We start from the raw sequence: 13514 nt of genomic DNA, 5'->3' as shown, positions 1-13514 counted from the left end.
CTTAGGTTTTGAGGAGGGTCCTTTGACTATTTTTCGGCGTTGACTTTTTTATTTTCCAGCCAAAAAAAATCACATCTAAGTTCCCTTTTTTCTCCCTCCTCATTTCCCTCGTTTTTCCCTTTTTTCCCTATAAAAACCTAATTTATGAAAACAATTAACACTAAAACTTCAATTGTAATCTCATAAATTAAAATTAAAGGTCATTCAAAGTAATTCAAGGCTAATATAATCCTCCTCAAAATGAGAGCTAATAGGGAAAAAAGAGAATTTAATAAGTCAGCTGCTTTACACGTGGCTTTTTTTGGCCGAAAAATAAAAAAGTCAACGCCAGAAAATGGTCGAAAGACCCTCCTCATAACCTATACATGATAGATGTACCTTTTGTGCCACCTCATTTATAAAAGGGCCTTTGTGACAAAAAGATCTACTTAAAAGGACCTTCTTCACAAATTTTCCTTAAGGAATAGCTAGCATGTCCGAAACGCTTGTGTCAAAGTAGAGAGTCATCTTAAATATGTTGGGTTTCGATGAGTCTGACTCACCGCGGAAGAAAACCCGAGCCAAGACCACACTCACAATAATTATAACCATAAAGCATAATTAACTTAAAAAACAAGATTAAGAAAGAGATTAATACCTTTGGCTTGTGCTTCACTCACTAATAGAGCTCTTACTTCAACAGCTCTAAGCCCCGCTCGCACGAGGATCTCCAACAAATTCCACCTGCAACCCGAGCACCGAAAATGGTCCAATGCTTAAGAGTTAGCTAAGCCCGACCTAAACCTGAGTAATTTAATTGTGTTAAAAGATTTTCACAATAGTGATGCCTTTTTCAACACTTACTCAAGTGCTTTTCCCAATACCCCAACTTGGGTATTTATAGGGAAAGGCAAGAGTAAGATTTGCTCTCCCATCAATGTGGGAGAATTGATCTTTTTATTTTATTTTAAATCAAAAATAAAATTAATAATCAAGCTACTAATAAATCAACAAGTGGCACGTTCATAAAAGAGGTTAGGTGAGGACCACTTGGAGAAGGGGGGGCACCAAACATGCTCCCCACTCTTCTCCCATTGCCGGCTAACACAATCCCTCAAGCCAATCAACGTGCACCACGTGGCACCCCAACAATTGGGCACCAAGGCACCCAAGTGTGGGCTGCCGGCTGCTGCCTTCCCTTCGGCTCAGCAGGCCACGCACCAATGTGCGGGTTGCTTGGCCGAGGCTTGCTGCTAGCATGCCATGCACCATATGCAGGCTGCTAGCTAAAGCCTGCTAGCATGCCTCGCACATTTGTGCGGGCTGCTATCCTTGGCCAGCTGCTAGCATGCCTCGCACATGGTGCGGGCTGCCAGCCTTGGCCAGCTGCTAGCATGCCTCGTACATGGTGCGGGCTGCTAGCTGGCCCTTGCTAGCAAAGGTGCGCTAACATGCACCAGCCAGCCTAGGCTCGGCTTGGTGCGCTTGCTAGCCACCTTGCTAGGCCATATGCCCCTATCACTCGACTTGCTCGGCACATTCTAATGCAAGGGTTATTTTGGTAATTTTTTTAATTTATTAGTAATTTTCTCGTCTCGTCTTTTATTATTTTGACTCGACTTCCGACGCTTGATTTCGACGCTCCAAACTCGAATTTTCGATGTCTAAATATTAATTACTCGGGCGACTCATTAATTCCTTTCGAATTAATTCTTCGCGTTGGTTCGTTAGTTTCTTGGGTGTGACCCGAAGGATTCAGTCAAGATTAAACTATAATATTAATTATACATTAATATTACTGATTGGAAGCGGCCTCCACCCAAGCATTTCGATCACTTGACCTCACTGAATAATTAGCTTTCTAATAATTTCGAACCCTCTATCGAAATAATACACTTGTTTGAAAGACACCATTCCTTTCAATCTCCCAATTATCCTTCCGGACAATTGAAAGGTACTCATCACTAGGTTTGGTTTTGGGGAGACACAAATGGGTGTCTACAATTTGGGTCATAATAATTTAAGTAGTAGAGTCGTGTATGTTGTGATGGATCAGGTAAAGGTGTCAAAAGCATACCTGACCCGACTCGACCGGAAAAAAAATATTCGATTTAGATTTCGACTCACGTATATACAATAATTTCATATGTGACTCAAATTTTAAAATTGACCTGATTCGATCCGACCTCATTAGACCCGTTCTAAACATCCAAATTAGCACCTCTAGTCATAGGGTGGATACAGGAAGGGTTCAATGGACTCACAGATTTTTTTGAAAAGTTTCATTAACTGAAAGTATAAGGATTGAAAAATGGTACTCTAGTAAGGAAATATATTAAACCTTGTAGTATCTGAATTTGACTATCAGTGCAACCTGATACATTGTTTTTGCAATTATTCCATCTTCCCCCAGGATCAGCCGAAGATGGTACCAAGATGTTATTTAACTGCCAGAGTATATAATCAATATCTTATACGAGTACTTCGTAACTTTCTCTAATAAGATAAGTTCAACGAATTTATGAAGTTACTGTTACACAGAAGATAAGAGGTGTAAAGTACCTGCCATGTATCATATGCAGAGTTTAAGACGAAAAGTGGAGTCTTGATGTAACTCAAGAAATATTGTGGAAAGAAGCACTGATAAAAAAAAATGAGACGTCAAATTAGAACCTTATAAATGTAAAAGCAAATTAAATAATTATTATGTGAATTCTTCAAGCAGTTTGCAGAATCATACTTGCTTAGGATTGGTTTGAGAACTGGTACAGTTTTGGTTCAGATTCTTTTCTACTCCTTGAAGAGAAACGACGTCATGGTGAAAGGATCTAATAGTGTCGTTCTTGGCTACATCATTTCTGTAATATGGATGGATAATAATGAACTGAAATCTGAAAAAATATGGCAGGGGAAAAGAAGGATATAATATGCAGGACATGAGAATATAAGATGACTTACACGTCCAAGAAAAAACCGGCATCACTGATACATTTGACAGTAGAATTTTCTGGTAGATAATTGGAGAAGTTGTCACAGTGCAGAAACACTGCTAAACCCCCTGCTGAGCAGCCAGAGAGCAAAGCCTGCAGAGTGCAGATCAGAGTAGGCGTAGATGTCATATGCCAATCAATTTCGGAACATGCTAAGAAGTTTTTTACAGTTAATCATAGTTTTTATTTTATCTCAGTAATCTATCTACCTTCTCTGCATGTGCCAACCCTTTTGGAAGAAGATCAGAAATTATTGCCTGCCAAATTTTTTGCCCTCTGAAGTAAAGCGATGAGGTCTGCCCAATGTTAACGTGTACAGATTAGGAAGAACAAAAAATAATTTCCTATAACCGTTGAGAACTGTACAGAAAATGATCTAAAGAGAGATATGACTGAAACATATTTACCCCATTGTCAAACTTGGAATCGCCAGCAAAGGAAGCACCATCACAGTATTTAAGCACAACGCGATTCCAATTGTAGAAGTCTGTTATTGACATTACATGAAGCATTATGAACTAAAAATCGCGAAAAACAAAAAGAAAAACTTAATACGTGTAACATTAAATTACTTTCACATCATTTTTGGCTTTTAAGTTACACAAGTCCTATGCTTCAGGTTATTTTTTCACATAGAACATGTCATTCTAGTTACTAAGCTGGCAAAGCAAGAACTTGGCTGATCAATTATAACTGCATTATGATCATCATTGCATGAATATGAATTGAAGAAGAATTACATGACAAATTTGGATCCCAAACAGACAACGATACCAAACACAAAATAAAGAAGTAGGGAGTAATTATGAACCTGGGTTGAGGGATATATTGTTGCTTAGGATCCCAGAAAAGACTTCCACATTTTTCATGTAGTTTGAGGATCCAACATCAGTTTTCGTCCTCTCCAAGCATGACTGAACATCATTGCACCATCCACCACCCTACCAAATCATCATCATATACATCAAGTGATCGATTGATCTCCATTGTCAAAGCTAGCTAGGTTTCACCAATAAACTATTATTTTTTTTAAAAAAAAACAATTTATTTTAGGGTCACTACTGTTACTAATTCCAGCCTCTATCTCTAAATAAAAGTCTCAACCCTCCACTACGGAGTACAACTAATCAAGGCTATTTTAATTTTTCTTGATATAGAAAATTCAAGTAAAGCTTTTCAACCCAAAGTTATGCATTGCCGTACTAATAAAATCACCTTTCATAGAATGACCTATTTTTGGTTTTTTAATCACTCAAAATCTTCTTGACAAAGTTTTAAACTGGCTATCACTGGCCTATCGCAATTGTCCTCCTTTATCTAGGTTTGGGACTGGCAGCAGGAAACCTACTGACCGAGCTTTTTAAATCACTCATAATGTATTACTAAAATCACTAACACTTGATTACTAATGTAGAAATTAACAAAATTCCGATATTCTAGAAATCACCTCAAAATGCAAAAGCCAGTTACTTGCACCAGAACCGAATCCTTGGCTGAAACGATATGCATGTAAACTCCCGTCCAAGCAATCTGCAACCAAATAATTAATTGCATGTAAGGGTAGTAACATAGTTTTAAGTAGTGTACATTATTGTTTGAAAATTAAGACTTACATGCTCCAAGACCATTTGCAGTGGTATTTTTCACCATTGTAATGCCCACAAAAAGTTGATCAGGTACTTGTGAGTAAGTACACCGCGGTGCGAATGTTAGCAGGAGCAATACAGCCACACTTAGCCTGAAAACCATCATTTTTTTTACGTACAAAAACAAATTTCTAGTGCTTAAAATTATGTTACAAGGAGAAAAGTTGATCCGCTCAATGCATGAACTAGAGCAAGCTATATATGCCTATATGTATAAGTTGAGGAGCATTATAAATGTCCAAGATCGGGGATAGAAAGATGGAAAGATAGGAGGAAAATGCTGTGCTGCGCCGATTCAAATTCCAAATTTAAGTTTCTAGCCCAAGATATGGGTTGATTTACGAGTAAGGTTGACTTAGTTGACTTAGTTGAATTACAAGTCAAATAATTTGGAGGAGGGTTTGGTTTGGACTAGAAAATTCAATTTTGTCATTGAGCGTGTTTTAGTTGAGTGAGGTTTGATTTGGACTAGAAAAATCAATGACAAGAATCCGGTCAAAGGACCATATTATAAAAAGACCTTATTTACAAGGTCGACCATTTAAAAAAAACTTTTCTAACAACGTTACCTACGATAATGAATGTTCCAAATACAATAGAAAAACATACATAGTTTTTGACAAACTTTACAATTTCACACACTCGTTTATCGACAATCCATATGACACCTTCAGTACAAGGAGGGGTTGTTAATGAGCCCATGTATCTGTAATACTTATTTTCTCTAAACTTTATTTCTCCTTGGACTCATCATGGATTCATGGTATGCCACCACTCGCTTTCTTCTTCTTCTTTCCCTTTTTTGAGGATTACACGGACAATTAGTTTGACAAATGCATCAAATAAGAGCAAATGGAAATGTTATACATATGACTCCTGTAATCTTCTTATTTCCGAGGCAAAACTGATCTTATACTGATTTAAATTTGGATGATGATGAACTGATATTTAAATACCTCTAAGCATTGGAAGATGTTGAAGCTTATAAGTTCTGATGATGATGAACTTAAACTAAAGCAAACTCAACTAAAGGTTTACAAGTGTTTAAGTACAAGAGAAATGGACCTTGGTGGAGGAAGAACATCTTGTATTATGAAGACTTGAAGAATCTTTAGTATAAGGTTAATCAATAGAAGAAGAGTTCTCTAACCAAAACTAAATTCCTTAACAGGAATGTTCCCTAACAGGAACTCGAAGGATGTAAGCTGAAGATAGTAAGTTCCACAAGGAACTTAGGCTGCGAAGTTCCAGTTGTGAACTGGAAACCAAGTGACAGCAGGAACTTGTTCCTATCCTGCGTGAAGCCCAAGATATTCAGAATTACAGAAGCGCGGCATTGAGATATTAATTTAGTTAAGATTTTATCTTCTAGATTTATTGTTAAATATGTTGATAAGATATGCATGAAATCTATTAGAGACGTGACAAGATAATTTGGCAAAAAGATAAAATTGGAAAAATATAAAAAGATAGATTTTGGAAAAAGATTTTGTTTATTTTCCTAAAATCAGTTACAAAAACGATATTATTCTTTCATATATATCTTCTTGTATTTTTCGGAAAGGATTTTTCTTCAATAAAATGATTTACCAAAAATCGTATTTTGAGATAAGGAAAGTTAACATCTTTATCTTTTGAAAACCTACTTTCTATACAAGTTATACTTCTACAAATAGTAGAGGTAAAACTGCTTTAGATCCGTGTAAGTTTTATGCGTGAAGAAAATCTTGTGAGCTTTATCAAAGTGTAAGTTTGCCAAGCTTTATCTTGTCATATTAGTTTCGGGTTTTATGCATAGCTTGCCTAACATATTCTAGACACTTTATTTACTGTAATTGTTTGGGTAATTGAGTGAAAGTGTATGATATTTATAATCACATACTGTAGAAATTATTTTGTGAAAAAGAGTGCATTGATACTGTGAGAGTACGAGTGAATTCAAGTCAGGGGATTTGAATTGGGTAGGAGTGAGTCTTACCGTGCTGCAAGTTCTAGTTGGAACTTGTATACAAAGGTCTGGATTATAATAGGTTTGTAATTTCTTCATTGCCCTATTATAGTGGATTGTTTGTGTGTTGAAATCCCTTAGAAGGGTCGAGGTTTTACTTCCAGTTGGGCCCTGGAAGGTTTCCTCGTAAAACTGTGTGTGCACCATCAAGTTCCTTTTATATTTTGTTTTTAATTTGCAAAAGTAGTCACTAGGAACTTAACTACAATTCACCCCCCCTCTTGTAGTGTTCATTTCAACTAACAATTGGTATCAGAGCAAGGTTCTCACGTGTAAGCAGATAATTTTGCTGAGTAAGATCTTGAGGAGAAATGAACTACAAAGAAAAACTTGAAGAAGGGTACTCAACCCAACGACCACCTATGTTTAACGGTAAGTTTTATACCTACTGGAAGAACAGAATGGAGATTTTCATTAAGGCTGAGAATTACCAAGTTTGGCGTGTTATTGAAGCGGGTGACTATGAGGTAACCGCTACAAATGATAAAAATGAGGTAGTTCCTAAACTTATTTCTGATTATGACAAAGAAGATTATCAGAAACTCGAAATGAATGCTTTAGCAATAAAGTATTTACATTGTGGTCTTGGACCTCATGAGCATAATCGTATCATGGGGTGCAAGACTGCTAAACAAATTTGGGATCTACTCGAGGTCACTCATGAAGGAACAAACGAGGTAAAACGTTCTAAAATTGATTTACTAATGTTTAGATATGAAAGGTTTGAAATGCAGTCCAAAGAAACAATAGAAGAAATGTTTACTAGATTTAACGACATAATTAATGAATTAAACTCCCTTGGTAGGCACATTCCTATTGATGAACAAGCTAGAAAGATTTTGAGAAGTCTTCCACAGGATGAACGATGGAGATCCAAAGTTATTGCCATGCAGGAAGCTAAGGACTTCGCTAAGTTCAATATTGAACAACTAGCTGGATCACTTATGACTCATGAATTGCATCTGAGTTCCAACAACGAAAGTTCCAAAAACAAGAGTCTTGCTCTAAAGGCTCTAGACTTAGAGGAATTTGAAGTTGATGAAGAGGAGATGGCTATGTTAGTCAGAAGATTCAAAAAGATGATGAATAACAGAAGGTTTGACAGAAACAAGAAGCCCACTGGTTCCAGAGACACCACATGTTTTAAATGTGGAGCAAAAGATCACTTCATTAAAGACTGTCCACTCAAGGATGGCAAGAAAAAACCTAAGGAGCAATCCAAGGAATCCAGGGTGTATAAGCCTTACTTCACCAAAGATAATGTGAAGAAAGAAATGCTAGCCGCCTGGGGAGATACTGATACAGAAGAAGAAGAAGAAGATCAACCTCCTGAAGAAACAGCTCATCTGTGCCTAATGGAAAAATCAGATGAAAAGGCCAAGCTAAAGGAACTTGAAGCTGAGGTATGGTTTTCTGAAAGAGATCTAGAACATTTCTCTAAAAAGAATCTAAGATATGCTGTCTTGGATATTCAAGAAGAGCTTAAAGAATTGCATAGAGCCAAACAGCAAAGTGATAAAGCTTCGATCACTTACCAAGAAAATAGTGAGTGGGCTGACAACATGAAATTTGACATTCAATATAGATTCTTTAGTCTTTTTGATGACAATCGTGTTTTAAATGAGACCTTAGAAAACTTAAAGCATGATAACATACTCTTAAATGTTGAACTTTCTTTGTTAAAATCAGGAATAGACTCACCTAATTCTGAAGTTCCTTCTCTAACTCAATTCACAAATTTTGAAAAATTGAAATCGGATTTAGAGAAAATCAAAATGGAGAAAGCCAGACTTGAGGGGGAACTTGAGAAGGCTAAGAAAGGTAAGAAACCTGTTGAGTATATAGTTCCTGACTGGATTACTAATGCTCAGACCAAAAGAACAGAAGGACTAGGTTTCAAAAGAAGTTCCAAAAGGAAAAGAAGTATGTTAATTTGCCTAGTAGTATTGTTTGTCATTTCTGTGGAAAAACTGGACATAAGCAGATGAATTGTTCAAAGAGAGAAAGTAGTACACAGAAAAAAAAATTATGTTAAGCAAATTTAGGTTATGAAAAATAATCCCACTCCTATTACACAGGAACCCAAGGAAACCTGGGTTCCTGATACTAATGTTTAATTCTTCATGCAGGTTCCAGTGAGGGGGAACAACACTTGGTACCTCGACAGTGGTTGTTCGAAGCACATGACTGGAGAAAAATCTAGATTTCTCTCACTGGATGCTTACTATGGAGGAACTGTGACCTTTGGTGACAATATGAAAGGAGATATAATTGCCATTGGCAAAGTAGGAAGGTCAAGTTCCCATGCTATTGACAATGTATTTTTGGTCGAGGGTCTCAAACACAACTTGTTAAGCATTTCACAATTTTGTGACAAAGGAAACTCAGTAATTTTTACTTCAGATAAATGTAGAATCATTCACAATGACACTAGGAACATTATTTTAGAAGGAACTCGTAAAGGGAACACTTATTTTGTGGATCATAACGAAGTTCCTAAAAGCAGTCTAACATGTCTCAGTGTTATTGAGAATGATCCTTTATTATGGCATAAAAGATTTGGTCATGCAAGCTTTACACTACTCAATAAACTTAGAGCTAAGGAACTTGTGGAAGGTCTTCCTTGCATCAAGTTCCTATAACAAAGTGTATGATGCTTGTGTTAGAGGAAAACAGACTCGAAGTTCCTTCAAATCCAAGAAAATGTTAAGCACCAAAAGACCTTTGGAAATTGTCCATATGGATCTATGTGGTCCTATGAGAATCCAAAGTAGAAGTGGTAAGAGATATGTAATGGTAATTGTTAATGATTTTTCAAGATTTACTTGGGTTTTCTTTCTTGTCAGCAAAGATGAAACATTTAATGAATTTGTAGCCTTTGTAAAGAAAGAACAGAGAAGAACATGTAATCCACTGATTCACCTTAGATCAGATCATGGCACAGAATTTGAAAATTCTAAATTTGATGAATTCTGTACTGAGCATGGTATGGATCACAACTTTTCTGCACCAAGAACTCCACAACAAAATGGAGTGGTGGAACGCAAGAATAGAAGTCTTGAAGACATGGCTAGAACAATGCTAATCTCAAGTGGTCTGCCAAGAAACTTCTAGGCAGAAGCAGTAAATACAGCATGCTATATTCTCAACAGAGTATCTGTTAGAGCCATCACCAACAAAACTCCCTATGAGCTAATCAAAGGGAGAAAACCTTAAATTTCTCACCTCAGATCTTTTGGTTATAAATGCTTTGTTCATAATAATGGTAAAAGAAACTTAGGAAAGTTTGATGAAAGAAGTGATGAAGCTGTTTTCTTAGGATATGCCTCAAATAGTAAAGCTTATAGGGTTTATAATAAGAGAACAATGTGTGTTGAGGAATCTGTACACATTATATTCAATGAAACTGAACAATTGATTGATGTACAGGAAAATGATGATGACTTTGAAATAGGAATTGTTCGTAAGATGGATCAAGATGAAGAGTCAACATCACTACAAAAGCAGCTGGAAGAAAATGAGGCAAATACAGAAGCAAATGAAGATCCTACATTGGAAAATACAACAGGAACTCCTCAAGTTCCAGAACAGAACGAAGCTGATAAAGAAGTTCCAGAAGAAGTTCAAACTGAGAATCAAGTTGAAGTTCCAACAGTTGAGCCAGTCACCAACAATGAAGAAAGATTGTATCCAATTAAAGACTTCACTCCAAAGCCTTGGAAACATCAGAAATCTCATCCAGTTAATGCAATCATGAGCGATATCACAAAAGGAACTCAGACCAGATCTCAGCTTAGGAACTTCTGTGCATTTTATGCGTTCCTATCTTCAATGGAACCTAAGAACCATGTTGAATCTTTGACTGATGCGGACTAGATTAATGCTATGCAAGCTGAACTTAACGAGTTTGAGAGAAACAAAGTATGGCATCTAGAACCTAGACCTAAACAAAAGAAGACAATTGGACTAAAATGGGTGTTTAGGAACAAGCTAGATGAGCATGGTATTATTGTCAGGAACAAAGCTAGACTTGTAGTAAAAGGTTTCAATCAACAAGAAGGTATTGACTATGAAGAAACATTTGCTCCTGTAGCCAGGTTAGAAGCTATACGCTTACTCATTGCATTTGCTGCTTATATGGGATTCAGGTTGTACCAAATGGACGTTAAATGTGAATTTTTGAATGGATATCTTGATGAAGAAGTCTATGTGGAACAGCCTCCTGGATTTGAAAATCCATAATTCCCAAACCATGTCTACAAGCTTGACAAAGCTCTTTATGGGCTGAAGCAAGCTCCTAGAGCATGGTACGAAAGACTGTCAAAGTTCCTATTGAAAAATGGTTTTAAACGTGGAAAAGTTGGTAAAACATTGTTTTTAAAATCAAATGGAACTGACATATTAGTTGTACAAATTTATGTTGATGATATTTTATTTGGTGCAACTAATGAATCTTTGTGTAAGTATTTTTCTAACCTAATGAGTGGAGAATTTGAAATGAGTATGATGGGAGAGTTAAACTTCTTTCTCGGGTTGCAAATCAAGCAAACTGAAGAAGGAATCATGATCCATCAACCAAAATATATCAAGGGACTGATCAAGAAATACAAGATGGAAAATGCAAAAACCAATAAGACTCCTATGGGAATTGGAACTAGGTTGGATGAAGATCCAACTGGAACTTGCATAGACCAAACTATGTATAGAGGTATGATTGGCTCCTTACTTTATTTAACAGTAAGTAGACCTGACATATCTTTTAGTGTAGGCCTATGTGCCAGGTTTTAAGCAAATCCAAAGGAATCTCACCTTGTAGCAGTAAAGAGAATTCTTCGTTACTTAAAAGGAACTCATGACTTGAGTCTCTTCTATCCTAGAAGTGACTCATTCGAATTAAATATCTTTACTAATGCAGACTATGCAGGTGACTTGGTTAACAGAAAAAGTACTTCAGGTATGGTTCAATTCTTAGGACCTTGTCTGGTTTCTTGGGGTTCCAAGAAACAAAATACTTTTGCACTATCCACTGCTGAAGCAGAGTATGTGGCAGCTATATGGCAGCAGCAGGATGTTGTTCACAAGTTCTATGGATAAAACAACAGGTTAGAGATTTTGGTATTATTTTTTAATGTGTTCCTATTTATTGTGACAATACAGTGTTATCTGTATTTCTAAAGATCCAGTTCAACACTCAAAGGTAAAGCATATCCACATTAGGCATCACTTTTTAAAAGATAATGTAGAACAAGGGAATATTAAGTTAGAATTTTGTCAAACAGAAAGTCAAATTGTTATTCTAACCAAACCCTTGAACAGAGAAAGATTTGAGAAATTGAGATTGGAACTTGGGATGATCAAGCTAACTTGATTGCTTCTGAAGTTCCAAGATATGGCTGATTCAAAAATAGTGTAAATAAAGTTTAAAGAGCTTTTGGCGCAACTTTGGTGTGACAAACATAGCTGAAGTGTCACCGTTGTTAATTACTAAAGGTAAGTTCACTAAAACACTTATTTATGTAAGCAATTAATAATATACTATGCATATGTGTTTAAACCGTGTTCCAATATGTGTATCTTTAGAAAGAAATTATGATTTGTGAAATTAAATGAATTTGGAAAGAAAGTGAATTTTGAAAATACATCCTGCCAAATGATTTTACAAATTAATTGAATGTGTTTCAATTAATGACTGAATAGTAAAACCCTTCAATTCCCTTGCACCGATTCAATAAATATAAAAAGCATCTTTCACCCACCTTTTCACTCCACTGTCAAATCACAATTCACCCTCTTCAGTAAAAATATCAAGAACAAAATCACCATCAAACACCATGGTTATCATTGCAGAAATTGTTTCTTCTGAAAATTCCCAAAACAACGAACACACCATTCAAGAAGAAACTTCACCTTTAGCAATGGTGAATTTAAACCTTCTCCAAAATTAACCAAAAGTATCTCTGATTCTCCCAAACCCTCTGAAAACCCAAAACCTTTACCTTCAAACCCTAAGGAAGTTGAGAGCAAGAATGTTGAAGAGGAGTACAGTACTTCAACTGTACTCGACAAATTGCGACAATGGAAACAAAAGAGGGAGAAAGAAAAGTCACTTGAAAAGGAAATTGAGGAAGTTGATGAGTTTGAAAAGGGGGAAAATCAAGGAGAAGAGGAAAATCAGGGAGAAGAAGAGAATCAGGGAGAAAGTGAAGAGAATGCTTTTGCAGAGGAAGAGGAAGAAGAGGCTGATGAAGATGATGACCAAGTGGAACTTCTTGCAAGCGCGGGAAGGTATGTTGCTGGTCACAGACTTGATAGTACATGGTGTAAGAAGGCTAGGTTTTTAGAATTCTTTGATTTAATTAAATTTCAAGGGTGGGTGTATATGTTATCTACTGCCTCCAATAATGTGCTATATCCTGTAGCTATGGATGAATTTTGTGCAAAATTTCAAGTTAAACAAGGGAAGATTTCTAGCTTAGTGAATAAAAATAAAATTGAGTTTGATGTTGAAAAATTAGGTAAAATTTTTAAAGTACCTACTGTTGGATTTGAATTGTATGTGAAGAGGAAGAATACTGTGAAGGTAGGAAATTATCTCAGTGGAGATATAGTTGAATTTCTGGGAGGACAAAGGGGGAAGAATTTTATGAGCCATAATGATCTTAGCCCTCTTAATAAGCTGATGTTCAATTTGGTGAGAAAAACAATACTGCCCAGAACCCAGAAGAGAAGCCAAGCATGCTTGATGGACTTGGCTGTCATATTCTGTCTCTCCAAGAAAATTAAAATCAACTTCCCATCCCTAATGTATCAACACCTTGCACACTGTATTCCACGAAATAACGAAGTGGGATATGGTGCATTGTTGTCTACTGTGTTTGAGTTTCTAGGTGT

At 36.3% G+C, this 13514-nt stretch overlaps 1 protein-coding gene across 1 annotated transcript; it reads right to left on the bottom strand.

Moving 5' to 3' along the window:
- Nucleotides 1-2164: 2164 nt before the first annotated feature.
- On the bottom strand, nt 2165-4859 carry LOC110719033 (pectin acetylesterase 9-like). Its single transcript, XM_021897947.1, has 9 exons — nt 4583-4859; nt 4417-4499; nt 3781-3910; nt 3377-3456; nt 3179-3265; nt 2938-3062; nt 2720-2837; nt 2542-2619; nt 2165-2426 (listed from the first exon to the last, which is right to left on the bottom strand). The coding sequence occupies exons 1-9, from the start codon at nt 4719-4721 to the stop codon at nt 2265-2267; spliced, it is 1002 nt and encodes a 333-aa protein (XP_021753639.1). The 5' UTR covers nt 4722-4859; the 3' UTR covers nt 2165-2264.
- Between the last annotated feature and the right edge of the window lie 8655 nt (nt 4860-13514).

The sequence above is a fragment of the Chenopodium quinoa genome, unplaced genomic scaffold, assembly GCF_001683475.1.
Source record: "Chenopodium quinoa cultivar QQ74 unplaced genomic scaffold, ASM168347v1, whole genome shotgun sequence".
Lineage (NCBI taxonomy): Eukaryota > Viridiplantae > Streptophyta > Magnoliopsida > Caryophyllales > Amaranthaceae > Chenopodium > Chenopodium quinoa.
Note: the sequence above shows the minus strand (reverse complement) of the source record. Positions and strands in the feature narration are given on the sequence as shown.

Bases quoted from the DNA above. Each gene is read 5' to 3' on its own strand.
- LOC110719033 (XM_021897947.1), bottom strand. From the start codon at position 4,721: ATGATGGTTTTCAGGCTAAGTGTGGCTGTATTGCTCCTGCTAACATTC. The intron at 3,457-3,780 runs GTTCATAATTAC...TGTCAATAACAG, and splicing joins CAATATATCCCTCAACCCAG to ACTTCTACAATTGGAATCGC. The intron at 3,063-3,178 runs GTAGATAGATTA...TGCACTCTGCAG, and splicing joins GGTTGGCACATGCAGAGAAG to GCTTTGCTCTCTGGCTGCTC.